Source organism: Hemitrygon akajei, unplaced genomic scaffold (genome assembly GCF_048418815.1).
Source record: "Hemitrygon akajei unplaced genomic scaffold, sHemAka1.3 Scf000105, whole genome shotgun sequence".
Classification (NCBI taxonomy): domain Eukaryota; kingdom Metazoa; phylum Chordata; class Chondrichthyes; order Myliobatiformes; family Dasyatidae; genus Hemitrygon; species Hemitrygon akajei.
Genome location: NW_027331991.1, coordinates 449,362 through 473,276, shown reverse-complemented (window position 1 = coordinate 473,276; position 23,915 = coordinate 449,362). Strand labels below are relative to the sequence as shown.

The window sequence follows — 23,915 nt, the reverse complement described above, 5'->3', positions numbered from 1 at the left end:
CAATGATACCACCACCGCCAGAGGAGGGTTATATGTCAAAACACAGTTAACGCGCTAATCGGAAATAAATATCAGAAGCTGAATTAGTCTCACCTCAATTACCCAAGAATGTTCTGTCTCCGTCTGGATATTATTTTCAGGTCGCTTTCTTCCCCCTTCATACAGACAGTCAGGCGAGGATCATTTAGTAGCTATGGGGGAGGGGCCGGGTTGGTGTTCTGTGAGTCTCACAGCGCGGTTTTCTGTGTCAAGCTGCTGCCTGTCCGCAGGGCGGATTCCGACACGCAGACATTCCTTAGAGCGGGAGCGGCTTCTCTGCTGAAAACAAATCCAAATGGTTCGACATTCCGCGCTCACAGTCAACTGTGAACAAAATTGTTCAATACTGTCTTTAAATAATTCTGTTACAGGGAATAAACTATAAAAAGTATGATATGGAGAAGCAAGTACTCCAGCGTCTGCAATCAGAATGTCTACTTGCTGCAATTGTTATCAGACCTTATTACCTTCCAGTATTTTAATCTTACCTCAAACTCCCATCATCTGTTGTTTTAATGTGCGTTTCTGTGCAATTTAATTAAATAAATCGATCTGTGATCTGTGGCATTCTGAACGGGGACGTTCCGAACAGTCGCACAGTTATTCTGAATAGTTTCTCTGAGTGTGTGTGTGTGTGTGTGTGTGTGTGTGTGTGTGTGTGTGTGTGTGTGTGTGTGTGTGTGTGTGTGTGTGTGTGTGTGTGTGTGTGTGTGTGTGTGTGTGTGTGTGTGTAAAAGATCAAGAGAAAGAGATCAGAGACGGGACACTGAGAGATTTCGGATGTCGCTGTCGGAGCGAAAGGTTCTTCTGCACCGACTCAGTACAAACCAATCAGAGAATGTTTGTGATTAAAGGTAACAATGTCGTTTCTTTCAATCCATTTGGTCAAAAATTAATTCCTTCACTTGAACATTTCCCTTCTCCCCTAATATTCCCTCCCTATCCCGACAGATGCAGAGCCGCGGGGTATACGCTCACTGGTTCCTGAGTAGCAGACACACCATTTACCTCTGATGTTGAAACGGGGTGGAGTTCAGTGAGTTCCCGGGTGACCGGTGTGATCACCATGCACCGGGATTTCAGTCTGATCCGCTGCTCCCGAGGCAATTCGGTTATATTGCGTCTGTCGCCCATTACAGGTACACAGGTCCGAGTGAGACGGGGTAAATGTGGATTTCAGCAGTCTGCCTCCGCAAACCCTCGCCAGTCTGGGACGTGTCGGATATCGGGATGAGAGGGGACCGGGACAAATGGAGGAGGCACAGACGGGAATATTAAAGACTGGGTTGACTGTCAGTCGCGACCGCAGCTCGGTTCTGTCCGGATTTCCGTGTAGATCTCACATTTCCCTTGTTCTTCCATCACAACCAATGGGGCGGAGGTTAATCCAGCGAATCCCAGGCTGTGGAAGGGATTCTGAAAGGTTTTATTCTTCACCCTGCGTGAGGACGGGCTTCCCGACGCTGGACGAGTTTGAGCTCAAACATTCCTGACCGGTCCCGGTACCGGGAGTCGCAGCTCTGCTGAAATCAAACCAAGCACTTTGGACAAATTGCCCCCAGAGGAAATCTGAACAACTTCCGTCGTATATTTCTGAGAGATTCTCGATTACAGAAAATCTATTAATTTTGTTTTATTAACACTAACATTAAGGTATTATGGCATCTTCATCCGGACAAATGTTGTCACAAGAAAACCGTCGCCGGCCGTCAACAACGGGCTTCATCTCACAAGCAGCGCTTGTTGACCCACATCACGCCCAAGCTCATCAGAAATGCTCCATCCCTGATTTATTTATTTACCTCCCCCTCCCCTTTTTGTTCTCTCTCTGCCCATCACTCTGCCTGTTCTCCATCTCCATCAGGTGCTCCCCTCCCCCTTTCTTTCCTCCTAGGCCTCCCGTCCCATGATCCTTTCCCTTTTCCAGTTCTGTATTTCTTTTCCCAATCACCTTTCCGGCTCTCAGCTTCACCCCACCCCCTCCGGTCTTCTCCTATCATTTTGCATTTCCCCTCCCCCACCTACTTTCAAATATCTTACTATCTTTTCTTTCAGTTAGTCCTGACGAAGGGTCTCGGCCCGAATCGTCGACAGTGCTTCTCCCTATAGACGCTGCCTGACCTGTTGTGTTCCACTTTTTGTGTGTTGCTTGCATTCCAGAACCTGCAGATTTCCTCGTATGTGGATTGAGATGCATTGTTTAAAACGGAGCTGGTGAGGAACGGCTTTAGCCGGAGAGTGGTGAATCAGTGGATCTATTTCCCACAGGCAGCTAGGGAAGCGACGTCTTTATTTATATTTAAGGCAGTTTGACAGATTCTTGATCGATCAAGGCAAGAGGGATACGGAGGTTAGTCAGTAGACTGGGGCTGTGGGGAAAAATGAATCAGCATAATGAAATGGCGGAGCAGACCCGATGGGCCAAATGGCCTAACTCTGCTCCTATATCTTCCCGTATTATGACCATATTGCACGTGACAGAGGCTTGTTTAGGGAAACCTTTTGCTTCTAGAGATCACAAAGCTAGTAAATCCAACTGATCTATGGAAAAACAGCGCACCGTGTTGAGATTTTAAACTGGAGAAATCTATCAGAAAGGATTTGACGTGTGGATTGGGAGCAGTAATTTTCTGGCAAATCTGTACGTGGTAAACAGGAGACCTCCAAAAGGGAAACTGTGAGAGTTCAAAGCCTGTACGTGCCTCTCAGAATAAGAACTAAGTGTATCAGTTTGGGGAAACCGAGGTTTTCAAAAGATATTGGGGCCTTGGTAAAGAAAGAAAATGCAGGTGCATAACAGGTATAGATAGTTAGAAACAAATGCGGTATGTTTGTGGTCGAGGGAACATAAGAAAATACTTGAGAAAGATACCAGAATGTTTAAAGGAAGGCATGAATTTGCCCTAGCAGACAAGGTGATGGAGAATCTTATGGGATTATACTGATATTTGCAGAACAAAATGATTGTCAGGGACAAAATTGACCCTCTGGATTATCAATTTATACAATTTATTGCAATTTATGCTTGGAGACAAACAAAATGGGGGAGATTATAATGGTTTATTTGCATCTGTGTTATCTCAGGAAACGGACACAGAATCTACCGAAGTGAGGCAAAGCAGCAGCGACGTCATGGACCCTGGACAGAATGCGGGGGAGGAGGAGTTTGCGGATTTGAGGCAAATTAGGGTGAATAAATCCCCAACGCGAGACAAGTTGTTCCCTTGGATACTGAGAGAGTTTATTACAGAAATTGTAGGGGTCGTAGCAGACATATTGAAAATACGCTCAGCAACATGAGAGGCACCGGATAATTTTATGCTCACCTCACATTCGAATTACCTGCTGTTGTTTTCACGATGTCTTTAAATAAATCAACCCGCGGCAGTCCCGACCGCGACATGACACAATATAAAGAACTATATCAAGGGGGAGGGGAAGGGCAGGGGGTGAGTGTGGAAGTTCGTGAGGGGGAAGCTGAAGATGTGTTTCCCTCTGTGAGTAGGTTGAGAGAATGAGAAGGAGCGACAGAGAAAGAGATGGAAAGAGAGGAGAGACAGTGTGTTTGAGGAGGGGGAGGAAAGTAGGAGGAGTGTAAGCGACAAAGAGCGGGGTAACTAGAGGGGGCGAGAGCTTGATTTAGAAGAGATGAGTGTAGAAGAACTGGATTATGAGGAATGGTGAGACGATAAGTAACAGAGGTAGAGAGCGGGGAATGTGATAGGACTGGCACCTCAATGTTCCGCAGCTCCGTTGTTTCAGACTCAACAAAGTTGGTGGGGGGGGGGGGGTAATTAAAGGGGCTGGTGGCGTCACTATTCAGGCAAAATGTCATGATGACTCAGTCAGGCCAGACTGGAGAACATGTCCACATACAACACAGAAAAATACAGCACAGCAGCAGGGCATGAGCCAAAATGTTGTGCCGAACAAGCTAAAATGCAAATCACTACATCCCTTCGACATACGTCATGTCCGTATCTCCCAAACTTCCTTATCTCTATGTGCCAACCCAAACGTCTCCTAAAAGTCTCTAATGTATCTGCCTCCACCACCAAAGCAGGTCATTTACAAACAGCACAAACAACAGAGGCTCTAGCGCCGATCGCTGCAGACTCTCCTCATTACAGACCTCCCGCTCGAATGTCCCTTCAACCACTACCACCTGTCTTCTATACGCAATACAGTTCCGAATTCAGGCAGCCGATTCACCCTGGACTTTCCCTTGTTCCCTTCACAAACTGAACAGCAAGATTGGCTACTGGCCAGTCCTTTGGGACATTGCCTGAGGCAAAAGATGACAAGGATACTGGTCAAGGGGCCGGCAATCTCATCTCTCGTCCACTTCAATAACCCGGGGCTAATTAAACCTTGGGTCCGATCCACATTAATACTCACCTTAATCGACAAGTGTCAATTGGAACAGCTTGTTTTCTGGAAAGAAAATATATTATGTCAGTGGGAGAACATCAAAGGTAAAATTTTGAGAGTTTAAGCTTCTCTGGGTCTGTCAGAAAAAAAGAAAAAGTAACACTTTCAGTGAATCTTGATTTTCAAGAGATATTGAGCCCTGGTAAAAACAAAAATTGAGGTGTGGGCGATGCAGAGGCAGGTTGGAATAAATGTAGTACCTGTGGAGTATAGGAATAACAGTGAACGCTTAAGAAAGAAATCAGCATCGCTATAAGAAGGTATGGGGTTGCCCGAGCAGACAAGGTGATGGAAAATCCGATGGGATAATACAGATATTTTAAGAACAAAGGGATTACAAAGACAAAATTGACCCTCTGGATTTTTAGAATGGTAATTGAGGTGTGGAGGCAAAAGAGAAACAATGCGGGCGATCGTAAATGGAGGTTTTATATCTGTGTTTATCCAGGAAAAAGACAGAATCTATAGAAGTGAGACACAGTAGAAGTAGGTCATGGACGTGATACAGATTACAGAGAGGACTTGCTTCCTCATTGAAGCACATTAGAGTGGATAAATCCCCAGAGTCTGACAAGTTGATCCCTCAGACCCCGAGGGAGGCATGTGCGGAAAGTGGAGGGGCCATAGCTGATATGAGGGAGGTGTAGGGGCAGCGAGAAAGGGTGCCAGAGGGATGGTACAGAGGGTCATGAGAGACGTAGGGAGGGGAGTGTGGATAGGCGAGACAGAGCATGAGGAAAGAGGAGAGCGAGGGTGAGAGAAGGATAGGAGAACAAGGAAGAGTAAGGGGTAGGGAGAGTGAGGAATATGAGTAGTAGTGAGGGAGAAACAGATGGCGCATGAGACAGGATTACGGAGATTGAAAGGGGGAGATAACGGGGACGAGGAGGGGCTGAGGGAGTGGGATGCGGAAGGAGAGGTGTGCCTCGAGGAGAAATCGGTGTGTGATAGGGGTAGCGAGAAAAGAGGGGTGTGACTGAGGATGCGTGAGATGGTCTGCAGGGAGGGAGGGGTGGTGGACTCTGCGAAGAAACAGGGTGACGAAGTCGGACGGCGAAGAACAACGAGTGAGTGAGATGGCATCAATGGCGACAGTGAGCGAGACGGGTTGGAGGCAGAAGGAGGGAACGTGTGGGGTGCGGAGGGGCAGGAGGGTGAGCATGATGGTGATGGAGAGAAACAGATTTGAGGCTGACAGGTGGCGAGGTCAGAGTTATTGGAACAAGTATTTATTTATACACAACGGCAAGGATGTTGGTCATGGCTTTTCACGAGTCACTGAACAAATCCAGTGTGAGATTGGGGTTCCTGGTCTTGGGACGCCACAGCGGGGATGTTCAGCAGGCAAAGTTCCTGGTCTTGGGACACCACAGCGGGGATGTTCAGCACGCAAGGTTCCTGGTCTGCAATTTTACACGGGAATTTTCCACAAACGATTCATTCTCGGTCTCTGGATCTCATCGCGCACCATTCCAGGCTTTACCACGCATGATTCTCATTCTCTGTATCCCACAGCAGGAGATTCACTGTGCACAGTTCCCGGTCTCCAGGTCGAACGTGTTAACCTGTCGAGTCCCATTGATCTGCTCTCCATCCCCTCCCATCCATGTTCCACGAAAAAAAAATGAGATGATTATGGAGTCGAGGAAAAGCAAGATAACACGGGAGAAAGAAAATATGAAGGCTAAAAGGTGGGGTAAGGTTGCTTTGCAGAGAAGATGAGTAGGAATCCTAAGGGATTATGCAGGTATTTGAAAAGCAAAAGGATTGCAGGGGACACAAATGATCCACTGGATTATCAGAATGGTAATCTGTGCGTGGAGACAAAAAAGATGGAGGAGTTCCGAAGTGGATGTTTGCACCTGTGCTCACTCATAAAAAGGACACAGTATCTGTAGAAGTGAGGCCATGGACGTTGTACACGTTACAGATCAGGAGGTGCTTAGACAAATTAGGGTTGATAAATCCTCAACGACTGACAGGTTGATCCCTTGGACCCTGATGGCAGCGTATACGGAAATTGTAAGGATGCAGCGGATATGTTAAAATTATGTTTAGCGACAAGAGACCGACCAGAGGATTGGAGGATAAGTATTCTTGTTCCACTTTTTAGGAAAGGCACCAAATTTAAACTAGAAACTTATAGGCCAGTGCTCTTCATATCTGTAGTGGAAGGAATTGGATGGACCAGAATAGTTAACATTTGAACAAACAGGCCTGTTTAGGGACTTCGTGTTTTCTAGAAAATCCTATAGGTTTTTTTTTGAAGAGGAATGTTAACAGGAAAATTGATGAAGGGAAGGCATTGGGTATTGTCTACATGGACTTTAGGAAGGCTTTTGACAAGATCTCACATCGGATGATGGTCAATCAAGTTCATTCTTCGGGCATTGGCGTTGTGGCAGAAGGCAGACAGTGGGAGTGTCGTGGTTTCTCCTGCCCCACAAACGACCAGGAGACGCAGAAGATTCTTCAAGAAGTATTAAACTTTCATTTGCAAATCAAAGCTGAGACAGTCAGTGAGCTAGTCGCTGATTGCCCACCGATCCTTGTACATGGCATTTTTTATAGCAATCTCCTGGTTTAGTTGCATTAGCATATCCAATCGGTCTATAGTTGCGTATCACACGTACATCCGCCACTATTGTTTCTACCCATTGACTTAATCATGTTCTAATCTACATCTCTTAGCTACCTCTCATTAACACACCATTGTCTTCTACATTCTTAAGATTTCATTCTCCTACTAAATTGGGTACATGCATAGCAAATAGCAAGTTCAAACTACATAATCTACATCAAAGCTGACTACATAGTTTTGGTTACACAGCAAACAATGCAACTTTTGTACTCCAATAGTAGTAGATGGTTGCCTCTCTGACTGGAGACCTGTGACTGGTGGAATGTCGCAGGGATCGGTGCTGATATCCGTTGTTTTTTGTCACCTATATCAGTGATATGGATGATAATCTGATTAACCGGATCGGCAAATTTGCGGATGACAGCGAAGTTTGAGATGCATTTGACAGCGAGGAGGACTATCAGAGCTTGCAGAGGAATCTGCATCAGGTGGGGAAAACGGGCTGAAAATGGCAGATGGAATTTAATGCAGGCCAGCGACTTGTTGCTCTTCGGTATGATCAACCAGGATAGGTCCTACACGGTGCACGGTAGGGCACTAAGAACTGCGGTAGAACAAGGGCGCCTGGGAATACAGGTCCACATTTCATTGAAAGTTGCGGCACACCTAGACAAGGTAGTAAAGAAATGTTTGGCACGTTGCCCTTCATAAGTTAAAGTATTCAGTACAGGAGACTGCGTGAGTTAAGAGGGTTATGAGGCCTAATTTGGAGTATTATGAGCAGTTTACGTCACCTACCCACAGGAAAAATGTAAATAAGATTGACAGAGTACAACGACAATTTACAAGGATGTTATTGTGATTGCAGACCCGAGTTATAAGGGAAGATTAAAGAAGGTTACGACTTTGTTCATGAAACGCAGAAGATTTGGGAGAGATTTAATGATTTAATGATTGGGAGAGATTTTAACTACACAGTCATGAGGGGTATAGATAGGTTACATGGGGTAGAGGGATGGGGGGTGAGTGAGTATTAGGTCAGGCGATAGAGGGAACTGAGAGTCCCATTTTTAATTAGCACACTACTACTCCCCACCCCACCCTGGTAGCTCATTTTCAATCAGCCCAACTCCACGTCCCCTTGGTAAAACTTCTGGCCATTTGGAATCGCCGAATTTTAAGAGAAGCAAATTCCACAAGTATTTCCGGCAGGATGTGAATCAACAATCACTGCTTGTGAAACGAAACCCGCTGTTAACCGTGAGCGAGGGGATTTCTTGTGATAACAGTTGTCCGGATGGAAATACAATAATCTCTCAATGATGGAGTCTATAAAGGTTAATAAACTCCACTGAATCGAGAGGCGCTGAGAAAATCATTGGCTATATTTTTTCCCAAATGAGTTGGAATATGTAGTCGAACGTGTCTGCATTAATTTCAGCAGAAAGGCGGCTCCCTGTACCTGAACAGGTGAGGGACGTTTGAGTTGAAACTGTAACTTTGCCGGGCAGGCCTGTTTACACACGGGGCGGAGCTCAGGCCCGTCCAGAACCCGGACTGGATCAAATCCCTAGCCTGGGACTGGCTGAGTTCAACAGAGAAACTCCGCCCCACTGGTTACGATGAAAGAAAAAGGGGAGATCCACACGGAAATCCGGACAGAAAGGTTAACGCAGCCTGTTTGTTTCCCTCTTTAGGTTTGCTACATTGATCCCACTCCCGCCTCCTCCCGCTGTCAGACCCGTCCTGAGCCGGTGAGAGTTAGTGTGACCCGGACTGCGGCAGTCCCGCTCTACCCCGGCTCATCCGGCCCTGTCCATCTGTAATGAGCGACGGACACATCACAGCCGAGTGGCCTCGGGAGCAGCAGCTCAGACTCAACTCTCCGTACAGGGTGAGCACACCGGTGCAGGAGCATTGTCGGTCACCCGAATAGTCAGATTGTGATTTCCCGGGACCACACTGAACGCCGTCCGGTTAAACATCAGAGGTAAGTGTTGTCTATGATTCTGCACAACGATTCAGCGTTTACAGCGAGGCTCGGCTTTGATCGGAATCGGGAGTGAATTTAGTGGGAGAAGGGAGTCCTGACATGTTCATGTTAACGAGACAATCATTGTCCAAATGGATTAAGAGAAACGATGCCGTTGCCTTCAACCAGAAATACTCTCCAGGGTGGTTTCTAATGAGTGGGAACTGAAGGCATCTTTCACCCCGATAGTGACACGTGAAATCCCATGGGGTAGTGACCTATCACTGGTCTCTCTCTCCCTCATTAAAACACAACTACTTAAAATAACAGGACGAGATCCCAGTTATATTACAGAATGTCGCTTTTGGTAATGCCTCGGTTCGATTTATTTGAAGGAAGCCTGAGAATTATTTCATCACATCTCCAGATGAAGCGAATCTGAGATTAAACGCAAAATGCTGGAAACTCGTAGCAAAGTAACTGGTAACGTTGTGGGATCGCGACCACACGTGATGTTCTGTGCAGCACGTCATTGGGACTATCTCTTCCTGTAGCAGAAAGGGTTAAACTTCCTTAAGATTTGAAGGGCAGTGTTTTGTCCAACCGGTTGGATTTAGTTTCTGCAGAGCGGCCGCTCCCTGTTCTGAGGAATGTGTACGAGCAGGCAAATACTTGCACGCAGACACTGGGCTCCGAGTCTCACAGAACAAGCCGCACCTTCCCAATCAGTCGATCATTTGGCCGCTTCTCCTTTCCATTCCAGTCCTAATGAAGGAACTCGGTCCGTAACGTCGACTATTTACACCCATCCATAGATGCTGCCTGACCTGCTGAGTTCCTCCAGTATTGTGTGTGTTGCCATGGTTCCGAGAGATCCGTGAGGGGCAGTGGGCGGGGTTATTTGTCAGAAACGACACACGGTATCCACACTCTCAGAATATTCTTGGGGAATTACGGTGAGAATAATTCAGCTTCTGATATTTATTTCGGATCTGTATTTCCAATTAGCCAGTCCTCTGTGCATTGGATCAGCGGTCAAGGAGATATTTTAAGCCATTTTTGTCTGTGCTGCTTTTTGTCTTCCGACTGTTACCTGTTTGCACAATTGCCATTTTCCACAAGTTAAGTAAAGATAAAGAACAGCTGTAGAACAATGACCGCCCGTTTCAAAGCAAAGATACGAGATCCGTCCAGCAAACACCTGCTTCGTTTTCAGAATGTCTTATTTCAGACGAATATATCGATTGTTCCTGTGCCGATTGGGAGAGGTCTGAACTCTTCTCCTCAATGACCAGTGGGAGCAAAGTCTTTGACACAGTTTACGGCCGATATTGTTGATAAGCAGCGGGTTTGAAGTGTTTCAGGGATGGACAGGGGTGTGGGGGGGGGGGGAGAATGCGTAATGACATTTTAGATCAGATATGACATGGCTTCATGATCTGCAGCGGCACATTCGAGCGGCCGTGTGGTCCAGTTCTACGTATTGGTATGTTGACACGAAAAGCTCTGACAATTTAATCAGTGCAATTTAGTATAATGACGGCATGCGAAGAGGGATAGGATTTTATTGTAGGGTTGAACTGGAAACAAATATAAATCGATTTATGTTTTAATTTCCAGTTTTGTGCGTTGATTATTTTCCCCTGCCTGTAAATAATCAACACACAAAGCTGGAATTTAAATAATTTAATTTATTAAATTATAAATTTAATTTATAATTAAGGTGCGGGGCTCACACTGAGAAGATTTGGGGAACCTTGTGTGCCCGTCATCTGCCAGACAACCGTCGTCAGGAGACGTGCGAGTTATTTAGCTCCATTGGTGCCGAAAAGTGTCAATCTCTGCCTCATCTCAGACTGAACTCTCCGCGCAGGTTAAGCACCCTGGTCCAGATCCAGTGCCGCCCACCCGGGAAGTCAGAGTGAGGTTACCCGGGACCGCACCAAACGCCATCCGGTTACAGCATCAGAGGTAAGTGGGGTCTCCTATATCAGGGTATAGGTTTTATCTGTTTCTCCGCAGGGCAAAGGGTTGAGTGAAATATGAAAGCGACGTCGATCATACCCAAACGAGAGTGAGTTGTTGGGTAAATTGGAGTTTGCGCGGATAGGGAGCAGCTGACACACAGAACCAAGTCCCACAGAACCACAACCCACTTCTCCCTAATCAATCAAACATCTGGCCCTTCCCCCTTCCTTTCCAGTACTGATGGAGTACTGATAAAGCTGTTCACCCTCTCAACCCCAGATCCACTGATGTCAAAGGGGGTCAGCCTGTCTCCATTCCGCCTGTAGTTCACAATGGGCTCCTTAGTTTTGTGACAATGAGGGAGAGGTTGTTTTTGTTGACAAAAGACAGATGTTGTTCAGACGTCAGGGCATGGAATTATGATATTGTAGCCATTACTGGAATTTGGTTTCACCCAACAGTCTGAGGGATCTAGAGGAACCTATTTATAGAGAGATCGCAGACTATGCCAAGAAACAATTTTTCATTTAGTAAGTGAATTTAACTTTCCATATATTGACTGGGACTCCCATACTGTAAAAGGACTAGATGGGGTAGAGGCGTCAAATGTTCCTTTAATCAGTACGTAGAATTCTCGACGTAGAGGTTAGGAAATGATACAGGGCTAGAGACATATATTAGTGTATGGGGACACTTTGTGTCTAGTGATCATAATGCCATGAGATTCCAAGTAAATACGGAAAGACAGAGGCCTGGACCTCTCTTGAGATTCCAAATTGCAGAAAGCTCAATTTTAAGGATTTGACAAGTGTGGGTTGGGACAGAATGATTTTTGGCAAAGGAGTACTTGGTAAGTGGGAGGCCTTCAGAAGTGAAATATTGAGGATGTCTAGTTTGTATATGCTTGCCTAAATAAAAGTTGAAAGGGAACTGGTGCAGGTTACCTTGGTTTTCAAGAAATATTGAGGCCCCGGATATTTTGTTCCTCTAAATGCCACAGACTGTTGGGTGCAGCCAAGAGTCATTAATGACTACATCATGGCATCATGACAACATGACTACATCATTCCACGCCGTGAGCTCAGTTGTCATTTTCTAGTGGTCTTCTGTTGGTTTCTAAAAGCTTCCCAATGGGTTTTGCTCGTTTGTTTGCCCTTTCTTTGGCTTTTCTGTTGGATTTGGCTTCTCATTTCAACCACAGTTGTGTCCTCCTGCCTTTCCAATGCTTCCACTTCTTTGGGATGTATCTACCACGCACCTCCTAAGTTGCTCCCAGAAACTCCAGCCATTGCTGCTCTGTCGTCACTCCTACCAGATTCCCCTTCCAGTCAGGTTTGGCCAGCTTCTCTGTCACAGAAACATGGAGAAGGTCAGAACAGAAACATGCCCACTCTGGACGATCAGAATGGTAATCAATACGGGAGACAAAATAGATGGGGGAGGTTTTAAATAGTAGTTTTGCATCCGTATTGACTCAGGAGATGGACACAGAGTCTATAGAAGTGAGGCAAGGCAGCATCAACTTCAGGGACCCTGTACAGATTACAGAGGTGGAGGTGTTTTCTGTCTGAAGGAAAATTAGCGTGGATCAATCCCCAGGGCCTGACAAGCTGTTCCCCAGGACCCTGCATAAGATAAGTGCAGAAATTGTCGAGGCCTAAGCACAGATATCTAAACCATACTTAGTGACAGGTGAGGTACTGGAGGATTGGAGGACAGCGAATGTTGTTCCTCTGTTCAAGAAAGGTTCTAAAAATAAACGAGGAAATTGACATCAGTAGTGGGAAACTTATTGGAACATTTGCGCAGAAACAGAATATATAAGTATTTGGATCTACGTGGATAGATGGCATGGCTTTGTGCATGGTAGGTCATGTCTAACCAATCTTCTCTCTAGTCTCTCGAGGAAGTTATCAGGAAAGTGGGTGAAGGCAAGGCAGTGGATATTGTTTACATCATATATGTCAAACTCAAGGCCCGCGGGCCAAATCCGGTCCGCGGTGGAATTATCTTTGGCCCGCGAGGTAATATCTAATTACTATTAAAGCTGGCCCCAGTAATCGAAGCGCCTATGGCGTATGATATGGCTAATGCTGAGTTTATTCAGGTACCAGGTTTTCAGGGTTTTTAGTGTTTATTCGGCAGTCTTGCTCGGCAGTCTTCTTCATAAGAAACGGAATTTGTAAAGTGAAACACTTTGTAGTTATAGCAGAGACTGAGACACATGAGAGCAGGCTGAAAAAACGGAGGCAACGAAAGCTGCGTTCGCACGCGTCCGACTGATCCGGCACGCATGAAGCTGCATTTTGCTCAATGAGTTTGACACCCCTGGTCTACATGAACTTTAGCAAGGCAATTGACAAAGTCTCATATGGGAGGTTGTTCAAGAAGATTCAGTCACTCAGCATTCAAGATGAGACAGTAAATTGGATGAGACACTGTCTCTGGCAGATTTCAGAGTTTGGTAGCAGATGGTTGCCTCTCTGACTGGGGGCATGTGACTAGTGGTGAGCCACAGGGATCAGTGCTGGATCTGTTGTTGTTTGTCATCTATATCAGTAATCCGGGTAATAACATGGATCGCCGTATCAGCTAATTTGTGGATGAAAACAAGACTGCGGGTTTAGCAGACTGATAGAAGACTATCATGGCTTGCAGTGCGAACCGGACCAGGTGGAGAAATGGTTTGAGAAATGGAAAATGGAATTTAATGCAGCCAATTTCGAGGTATTACACTTTGGTAGGATCTACCAGGATAGGTCTTACACAGTGACTGATAGGGCACTGAGGAGTATTGTTGAAGAAAGGGATGGGGCAATAGGTCTATAATTCACTGAAAGATGTGTCACAGTTGGATAGGGACAAAAAGAAATAATTTGGCACATAGGCCTTCATAAACCGAAGTACTGAGTACAGGAGATGGATGTGATGTTGACGTTGTACAAGACAATGATGAGGCCTTATTTGGAGTATTGTGTGTAGCTTTGGTCACCATCCCCAGGAAAGATTTTAAAATAGTTGAAAGAGTTCCGAGAAAATTCGCAAGGATGTTGCCAGGTCAAGAGGTCTTGGGTTATAAGGAGAGTTTGAACTGGACTTTATTCCTTGGAACGCAGAAGACTGAGGGGAGATTTGATGGAAGTGTACCAAAATTATGAGGGCATAGATAGTGTAAATTCAAGCTGACTTTTGCTACTGAGATTGGGTGGGACCACAACCAAACATCATGAGTTAGGAGTGAAAGGTGAAACATTAAGGTCAACATGAGGCGAAACGTCATCACGTCATCGTGGGGGTGTGGAATGAGCAGCCAGCTCAAGTTGTGCATGCGAGATCGATTTCGGCATGTTAGAGGTTTGTACAGGTACCTGGATGGTAGCGATATGGGAGTGGGCAGATGGCCAACGAGCCTGTTTCCATCTTGTACTTTCTATGACTGTTACAAGAACCTGAAATAATACTAATATTCATTCTAAATCCTTTGAACAGCTGTGTGGAACAACTATTCATCTCAGCAGGATATATTTACATGGCTTTAAAAATGTGGCACTTTAAATTGACAGTACATGAAAGAAAGTCAACATAGGTTACTTGTGTGAGATTGTTTCTGTTGCTCTGGGGCCAGGCACAAATGCAGCTCAGTGGAAACAGGGAATAATACCAATTCGAGAGCCAGACTGAGCCAAGTCACAGGTTGGAGACAGCAGAAACATGGAAAAAAATCCAACAGCACAATACAGGCCCTTCGGCCCACAAAGCTGTGCCGAACATGTTATTACCTGAGAAATTACCAAGGGGTAGCCATAGTCTAATTTTCTGAGCTCCATATACCTGCCCAGGATCCTCTTAAAGACCCAATTGTATCCGCCTCCACCACCGTCGCCGGCAACCCATTCCACACACGGACCACTCTCTGTGTAAAAATCTTACGCCTGATAACTCACCGGCACAGATTCTTATAGAGACAGGAGGAGCATCAGAGAATTTCATGGGCATTCCATTTCCCAGCACTGTGCACAGTTAGAAGGTAATTTCTCTCTCCAATTTGGGTTGACCTTCACTGTAACAGTGTGATGTCAGATCACACCTCGGCGCCCAAAGTGATCTCATCTTAAATGTTGTCCTTCACCCACTGATTGATTTTGCTTTTTTTTCAGGTTAAACACGACAAGAAATTTGTCTACGGGAATCTCGAACACAACACGCCAGTCTCGCTGTGTCTGCCCAGATATTTAAAAAGTGGAACGGGGAATTCGTGCAATCATCCTTCCTGCTCATTTCCCGATCCTACCTGTTTCCACTGGGAAGGGACTCGCTCGGTCATTTGACCTACTGGCATACCCGTCATTTTACACCGGGAAGCGGCCGTTCATCTGCTCAGACTGTGGGAAGGGATGCACTCGGTCATCCCAATTACGGACACACCAGTCGGTTTACACTAAGGAGAGGCCGGTCACCTGCTGAATTTGTGGGGAAGGTCATCTGACGTAATGGCAGATCAGCGAGTTCACACTGGAGAGGGGCCATTCACCTGCTCAGACTGTGGGAAGGGATTCATTCAGTCATCTCACCTACTCAAACACCAGTCAGTTCACACTGGGGAGAAGCCGTTCACCTGCTCAGACTGTGGGAAGCGATTCACTCGATCATCTCATCTGAAGGTACATCAGAGTGTTCACACTGGGGAGAGGCCGTTCACCTGCTCAGACTGTGGGAAGGGATTCACTCATTCATCCTACCTGAGGAGACACCGGGTAGTTCACTCTGGGGAGAGGCGATTCTCCTGCTCCGACTGTGGGAAGGGATTCAATCGATCATACGACCTACAGAAGCACCAACAAGTTCACACTGGGGAGAGGCCGTTCACCTGCTCAGTCTGTGGGAAGGGATTCACGCGGCCATTCGACCTACAAAGACATCAGCGAGTTCACACTGGGGAGAGGCCGTTCACCTGCTCAGTCTGCGGGAAAGGATTCACTTTCGCATCTCATCTAAAGACACACCAGTCAGTTCACTCTGGGGAAAGGCCATTCAGCTGCTCAGACTGTGGGAAGACATTCACTCAGTCATCTAACCTACAGAGACACCAGCGAGTTCACAGTGGGGAGCGGCCGTTCACCTGCTCAGACTGTGGGAAAGGATTCGCGCGGTCATCTAATCTACTGAGACACCAGCGAGTTCACACTGGGTAGAGGCCGATCATCTGCTCAGACTTTCGGGAGAGATTCTCTCAGCCATCTCCACCAAATGTGCATCATTGAGTTTCCACTGGGGAGAGGCCGTTCATCCGTTGTGAATGTGGGAAGGAATTCACTCAGTAATCTAACCTTGTGACAAGTGGAGTTTAATATTCTGGATCTGAGACAAATAAATTAGTTCTATTTTAAACTCTGTCTCTGGTACTTAGTGAATTTATAACATGCCTAGTGCAGAGTAGAGAGTCAACTCAGACTAGCTGGACCCAGCCAGTGATTCTGTTCCAGGACAGTCCTTTAAATCCTCCCCGGTTGTTCCACTCTCTCTCTCTCTCCCTGTCGGATGGGTTCCAGTCACCACTCTGTGGGTGAAGAGGCTTCCCTTGAATTCCCTGCTGACTGAAGAAGACGAGCTGACTGCAGTTCTGTTTGAGATGTTCTTCACCCCTCTCATCTCTGGACTGAGGAAGAATGACTTTGGTAGTTAACCTCCTAATTCACGACTCATTTCCACATTATGTGTCATTTTCCCTGCTTCTAAAAGTTGTTGAAAACACCCCTGTCCTTTAAAGACTGAAAGCAGAATGGGGAACCATCTGTCGGATGTTCAACGAAGCAGGGTCAGAAACCCGAGGGGTGTCTGCAGAGGGCAGAGTTTGGGGCTCTGGATTATGAACGTTTGATGATGAGAAGGGAAGCAGCAGCGGGGCGTGGCAACGAATGACAGAGTAGCAACATTTGGAATCTGATTGACAGAGAAAATCATTTGTTTGTCTGACTGATGAGAGAAACAATAACTGTGGTGAGGTGCTCCACTGGTCGTGGAACATGTGTGTGTTGGGAATGGTTTTCTCTATTAAGGTTATTGTTCCTGCTTGTTTATCTTGTAGTATTATATCCGGATGGTTATTATGGATTGTCCTATCTGAAACAATGTATTGATTATCATATAATTTGTAAGATTTTGTCTCTAAAATTGGATAAGGCTTGAATTTATGGTGCCTTTATGAAGGGAGAGAGGGCATTCATGAGTTTGTATTTTAAAGATTTTGGTGAATGATATTTGCCACTTGATTGTACTTTTGTAAGTAATCAGATTGAGTTAAACTGCTGCAGGAGCCTGGAATGTCTTCGATTGTCTCTGGTTTCTCTTGGCATTTTCTGCACTTACTGCTTTGTTTGTTTGTTGGTAGAATCTGCGGGTAGAATGAAGGGATAGCAAATGTAAAAACAAAATCCCTGATGGGAATTGTATAGAGACCTCCAAACAGGAGTAAGTATGTGGTCCACAGATTCCAATGGGAGATAGAAAATGCGTGCCAAGCGGGCAATATTACAAGATCACAAGACAAAGGAGCAGAAGTAGGTGAGTCTGCTCCGCCACTCCACCTTATGTTAATAAGAGGGTTAAAAATGCAACCAAGGCAAATTCATGTTTGATAGAGCTATTTAGAATAAAGAAAAGTATAATTCAGATAATGGTAGTAGAATAATTTCAAGCGTGTACAGTAAAACAAAATGGGACAAGGAATGAGGAATAATTATATCTGAGGAAGAATGGACAATATTATGGAGTTATCAATGGAGGTATACCAGTTCACAGAAATGGACGTAGTTTGGATGGAAAACCTTGATAAGATATTTTATTACACCATCTCAGAAATCCCATTATGATAGTTAACTTCCTGTTTGCTGGAGAAATTGTGGAAATGAAAATGCAAACCATTATCATATTTACTGTGATTGCCATGTTGTCAAAGACTACAGGAGTGGGATACACAATGCCCTGAAAGACATTTTAAATGTGAAGTACCCTTAGAAAGTAAGACCATATATTTTGGGTATATACCTCAAGAATGCTAACAAAGAGATAAATAATTAATGAATTTTCTGCTGGTTGCTGGTAAAAAGATTTTTTTTTACCAAGAAATTGTTATCACAGGACAGCCCAACCTTAAACGCCTGAATGGAAATTACAATGGACATTTACAAGATGGAGAAGATAACAGCATCTGTTAATCATAAATTGGAACAATTTGATTCATACTGGGGAAAGATGCCTTGTGCAGGAAGGCACAGAGTCGACTGTACTTCCTTAGAAGGTTGGCGTCATTCAATGTCTGTAGTGAGATGCTGAAGATGTTCTATAGGTCAGTTGTGGAGAGCGCCCTCTTCTTTGTGGTGGCGTGTTGGGGAGGCAGCATTAAGAAGAGGGACGCCTCACGTCTTAATAAGCTGGTAAGGAAGGCGGGCTCTGTCGTGGGCAAAGTACTGGAGAGTTTAACATCGGTAGCAGAGCGAAGGGCGCTGAGTAGGCTACGGTCAATTATGGAAAACCCTGAACATCCTCTACATAGCACCATCCAGAGACAGAGAAGCAGTTTCAGCGACAGGTTGCTATCGATGCAATGCTCCTCAGACAGGATGAAGAGATCAATACTCCCCAATGCCATTAGGCTTTACAATTCAACCGCAAGGAGTAAGATCTGTTAAAGTGCCGGGGTTAGGACTCAATGTACTTAAGTAAACTACTTAAGAACTTTTTAAAAGCTATTATTAATGCTTTTTGAGAGAGTGATTTAGATGCATATATATAATTTTTACTGTGTTAAGTATTGTATGTAATTAGTTTTGCTACAACAAGTGTATGGGACATTGGAAAAAAAAATTGAATTTCCCCATGGGGATGAATAAAGTATCTATCTATCTATCTATCTATCTATCTATCTATCTATCTATCTATCTATCTATCTATCTATCTATCTATCTATCTATCATAACACCTCATAGACCTGATTTTATTCTCACAAATTAATGAAAATATCGTAAAAAAAGATCACTGCCTACTTGTACATAGTTTTCTCCTTTCGCTTGTTCTTTCTTTCCTCCCTTTTCTATAAGTGTATACCTCAGATGAATATTATGTGGAGATTTGTGGCAAATATATATGTACAGTACCTGAAAAACATCTTATGGAAAAGTTTGTTGATGATGAAATTCATTAAAAAAATGAATTACAATAAAAAGAATCACGATCCCGATGAAGGGTCTTGGCCCGAAATGTTGATTCCCATCCATTGATGCTGCCTGACATGCTGAGCTCCTCCAGCACTTTGTGTGTAGTTCTCTAGGTTTCTAGCATCTGCAGGTCCTCTTGTTTCCCAGATACATATATTTATTGCAAAAACAAGCTGCCAGTGGGTTTGTGTGTCTCTGTTGGGAAAATATTAAATAAAATCATGAGAAAGAGGTGGTATAGGGTTGGAAGGTGCAGAATCTGTGGGTAGAATGAAGGAATAGCAAATGTAAAAACAAATCCCTGATGAGAATTGTATAGAGACGTCCAAACAGTAGTAACTATGTGGTTCACAAATTATAATGGGAGATAGAAAATGTTTGTCAAAAGGGCAATGTTACTGTAGTCATGGGGGATTGTCATGCAGGTGATTAGGAAAATCAGGATGGTGTTGTCTCAAGAGGAAAAATTGCTAGAATGCCTACAAGACGCTTTTTTAGAGCAGCTCGTGGTGGAGCCCACTTGGGGATTAACTATTCTAGATTGGGTGATGTAAGGAACTGGAATTAATTAGCTCACTTAATTTCCAAAAACCGTTAGGGACAAATGATCTTAATATGATTAAATTCACCCTGACATTAGAGAAGGAGAAGCAAAGGTCTGATGTGGAATAATTAGAGAGGCATTAGAGAAAAAAATGGTCAAAATTGATTTGAAAAGATCACGGGCAGGGACGAAAACAGAGCAACAAAGGCTGAAATTTCTGAAGCAATTCGGAAGGCACAGGATATATACATTCTAAGAAGAAGGTGACAAAACCGTGGCTGATAAGAGAAACCAAAGAAAACGTAAAAACCAAAGTGAGGGCATCGAGCAAAAATTACTAGAAAATTTCTTCAGCTACATATAGTGTAAAAGAGAGGTGAAAGTGGATATTGGACCACTGAAAAATGACGCTGGAGAGGTAGTAATGGGTTGGGAGTGCAAGGTGATGAAAGATGAACTGAATAAGTATTGTACATCACTCTTATCTGTCAAAGACACTGGCAGGAATATGAAAGTCCCAGATGTCAGTGGTCAGAATGTGTGAAGTTATGTTACTCGGGAGAAGGTTCCCCGGAAACAGAGATGGTCTGAAAGTAAATAGGTCACCTGGACCACATGGTGTACACCCCAAAGATCTGAAGGAGGTGGCTGAAGAGATGTGGAGGCACACGATCTCTCGAGAATCGTTAAGGAAATTATATCCTAAGAAGTTTTTACCTTCACTACTCCCCCTCTCGCAGTTTCACCTATCACCGACCAATTCTTTCACCCCTTCATCCCCACACTTCTTCCTCTGACATCTCATCTTTTTTTTTTCCCCCCAGTCCTGACGAAGGGTCTCGGCCCGAAACGTCGACTGCTTACTATTTCCCATATATGCTGCCTGGCCTCCTAGGTTCCTCCAGCATTTTGTGTATGTGTTGCTTGGATTTCCAGCATCCACAAATTTTCTCCTGTTTTTGATAAAAGAAAAAGCGGGGTCAAGTCAAGTCATTTTTATTGTCAATTCGACCTTAACTGCAGGTACAGTGCATAGTAAAAATGAAACAACGTTTTTTTTCAGGACCATGGTTTACATGACACAGTACAAAAAACTAGACTGAACTACGTAATAATAAAAAAAAACACAGAGAAAGTTACACTGGACTACAGACCTACACAGGACTGCATAAAGTGCACAAAAACCGTGCAGGCATTTCCAATAAATAATAAACAGGACAGTAGGGCAAGGTGTCAGTCCAGGCTTCGGGTATTGAGGAGTCTGATAGCTTGGGGGAAGAAGCTGTTACATAGTCTGGTCGTGAGAGCCCGCATGCTTCAGTGCCTTTTGTCAAATGGCAGGAGGGAGAAGAGATTGTATGAGGGATGCGTGGGGTCCTTCATAATGCTGTTTCCTTTGCGGATGCAGTGTGTAGTGTAAATGTCCGTGATGGCGGGAAGAGAAACCACGATGATCTTCTCAGCTGTCCTCACTATACGCTGCAGGGTCTTGCGATCTGAGTCGATGCAATTTCCGAACCAGGCAGTGATGCAGCTGCATCATTCATTACATATATATATATATATATATATATATATATATATATATATATATATATATATATATATATATATATATATATATATATATATATATATATATATATATATATATATATATATAACTATAGGTCATTCATACTATATAGCAAGAAAACGGTGGGAAGTGAGAGGATTGGAAAGCTTTTACATAACCAACAAGAGACAACAAAAAACACTGGAGAGACAAGATGAAAAATTAAGGTGAGTGAGCCAATAATATCAAGTATCAAAAGTTGTTCAGATATATAAAGAGTAAAAGAGAGGCAAGAGTTGATTTTGCACCGCTGGAAGATGATGTTGGCGAGTTAGTAATAGAGCAAATTAACAGTGGCCAAATGTAGTATTTTGTGTCAATCTTCACTGTGTCAGACACTCGCAGTATAAGACTATCAGACATAGGAGCAGAATTAGGCCATTCAGCCCCATCAAGTCTGCTCTGCCGTTCTATCATGGATGATCCCGGTTCTCACTCAACCCCATGCACTAGCCTCCTCGGCATATCCTGTAATGCCCTGACTGATCAGCAAGCTTCTGGATTCTGCCTTAAATGTACCCACAGACTTGTCCCCCACCGCCGTCTGTGTCAGAGAATTCCACAGATTCACTGCTGTCTGACTAAATAAAATCCTCCTTAACTACTCTAAAATGTCGCTCCTCAGTTTTGAGGTTGTGCCCTCCGTTATGGCTACCCCCACCATGCTAAAAGTCCTTTCCTCATCCACGCTATCCAGACCTTTCCACATTCGGTGGGTTTCAGTGAGATTTAACACCCCACCCATCCTCATTTATTAAACATAAGTCAGTGCAGGAGTACAGGCCCAAGGCTGGAAAATGCTCCTCATATCTTAAACCCTTCATTCCCGGAATCATCTTCTTGAACACCCTCTGGACTCTCTCCAACGACAGCACACATTTACTGAGATATGGGTCCCAAATACTCTCAGTGTGGCCTATGTAGTGTCTTATAAAGTACCAGCATTATCTCCTTTCTACTTCACTTTAAATAAATGACAGCATTTAATTTGCCTTCTTTACCACAGACTCAACCTGTAAATTAACCTTCTGGAAATCTTGCCCGAGGACTCATATTTCCTTCTGTACTCCTGTTTGAACCTTCTCCCCAATCAGATAATAGTTCACTATTCGCAAACACGAGGAAATCTGCAGATGCTGGAATTTGAAGCAACACACACACACAACGCTGGTGGAACGCAGCAGGCCAGGCAGCATCTATAGGAAGAAGCAAAGTCGACGTTTCTGGTCGAGACCCTACGTCAGGACTAACGAAAAAAAGAGATAGTAAGAGATTTGAATGTGGGAGGGGGATGTAAAGACCCGAAATGATAGGAGAAGACAGGAGGGGGAGGGATGAAACAAAGAGCTGGGAAGTTGATTGGCAAAAGGGATACAAGGCTGGAGAAGGGGGAGTATCATAGGACGGAAGGCCTTGAAAAAATGAAAGGGGGAGGGGAGTACCAGTGGGAGATGGAAAGTAGGCAATCAGTTATTGTGTGAGTGAGGGAGGGAGGGGGAAGAGAGAGAGAGGGAGAGGGAGGGGGAGAGAGAGAGAGAGAGAGAGAGAGAGAGAGAGAGAGAGAGAGAGAGAGAGAGAGAAGAGAGAGAGAGAGAGAGAGAGAGAGAGATCCCCCCCTTCACCCCAATCTCACCCCCCTCCCAGCGTGGGAACCACAACTAACTGATTCCATAGCCCGGGCTCGGGCGCTAAGCTAAATCAAGGGCTGCGGGACCGGAGTGCCCGGACCCTCCAGCCCTCTGGCAGACCTCGGTCCCGGCCCTTTCCCACTGCAGCAAGCCCCCGATTTACACAACCCCAGGATCAGCCCCCCGTACCGCCGCCCGAATGGGAGAACCGCCGGCGATAGCCGTGGTCGCTACCGCGCCTGCGTTTCGCAGGAGGTTTGTGGCAACAACACCCGTGGCCGCAGGTCAGCACATCGCTGCGGGAGGTAGGAGATCCACGCAGCGCCACCAGTGGCCGGAGGCCGGAGGGAAAACGGAGAGGTAAATCACAAACTCGACAAAGTCTGTAGATGCTGGAAATTCAGAGCAATACAAACAAAATGTTGGCGGAACTCAGCAGGCCGGGCAGCATCTATCGTAAAGAATCAACAGTGGACGTTTCCAGTTGAACCCTCCTTCAGGACTGAGATGGAATGAGGGAAATATCTGAATAAAATCGGGGCGGGCGAGGGTATGTTTCGATGGAAGGTGACAGGTGAAACCAGGTAGGTGGGGAAGCTCAAGAGCAGAAGAAAATAGAGTCTAATAGGAGAGGAGAGTGGAGAATAGGAGAAAGGGATGGAGCAGTGGACCCAGAGAGAAGTGATATGCAGGTGAGAAGACGTGAAAAGTCAGAGAGGAAGGGAGGGAATGGGAGGGAGGGGTGTGATGGAAATTTGTTCATCGGAAGGAGAAATCGATATTTATGCCATCAGCTTGGGAGTGGGGTACCCAGACGGAACATCAGGTGCTGATCCTGGGCCCTGAGGGTGGCCTCATCTAGGTACAAGATGAGCTGACACGTCGGAACGGGAATGGGAATCGGAATGAAAATGTTTGGATACC

At 45.1% G+C, this 23,915-nt stretch overlaps 1 protein-coding gene across 1 annotated transcript in view; it reads left to right on the top strand.

Annotated features, from left to right (window-relative positions):
• The window catches only part of LOC140723227 (uncharacterized), an 81,414-nt gene extending 64,787 nt beyond the window's left edge, over positions 1-16,627 (top strand). The window contains exon 2 of the mRNA XM_073037829.1: positions 15,578-16,627. Within this exon, the coding sequence (XP_072893930.1) occupies positions 15,578-16,183 (606 nt within the window). The 3' untranslated portion in view covers positions 16,184-16,627. The remainder of the gene's footprint in view (positions 1-15,577) is intronic.
• The last annotated feature ends 7,288 nt before the right edge of the window (positions 16,628-23,915 follow it).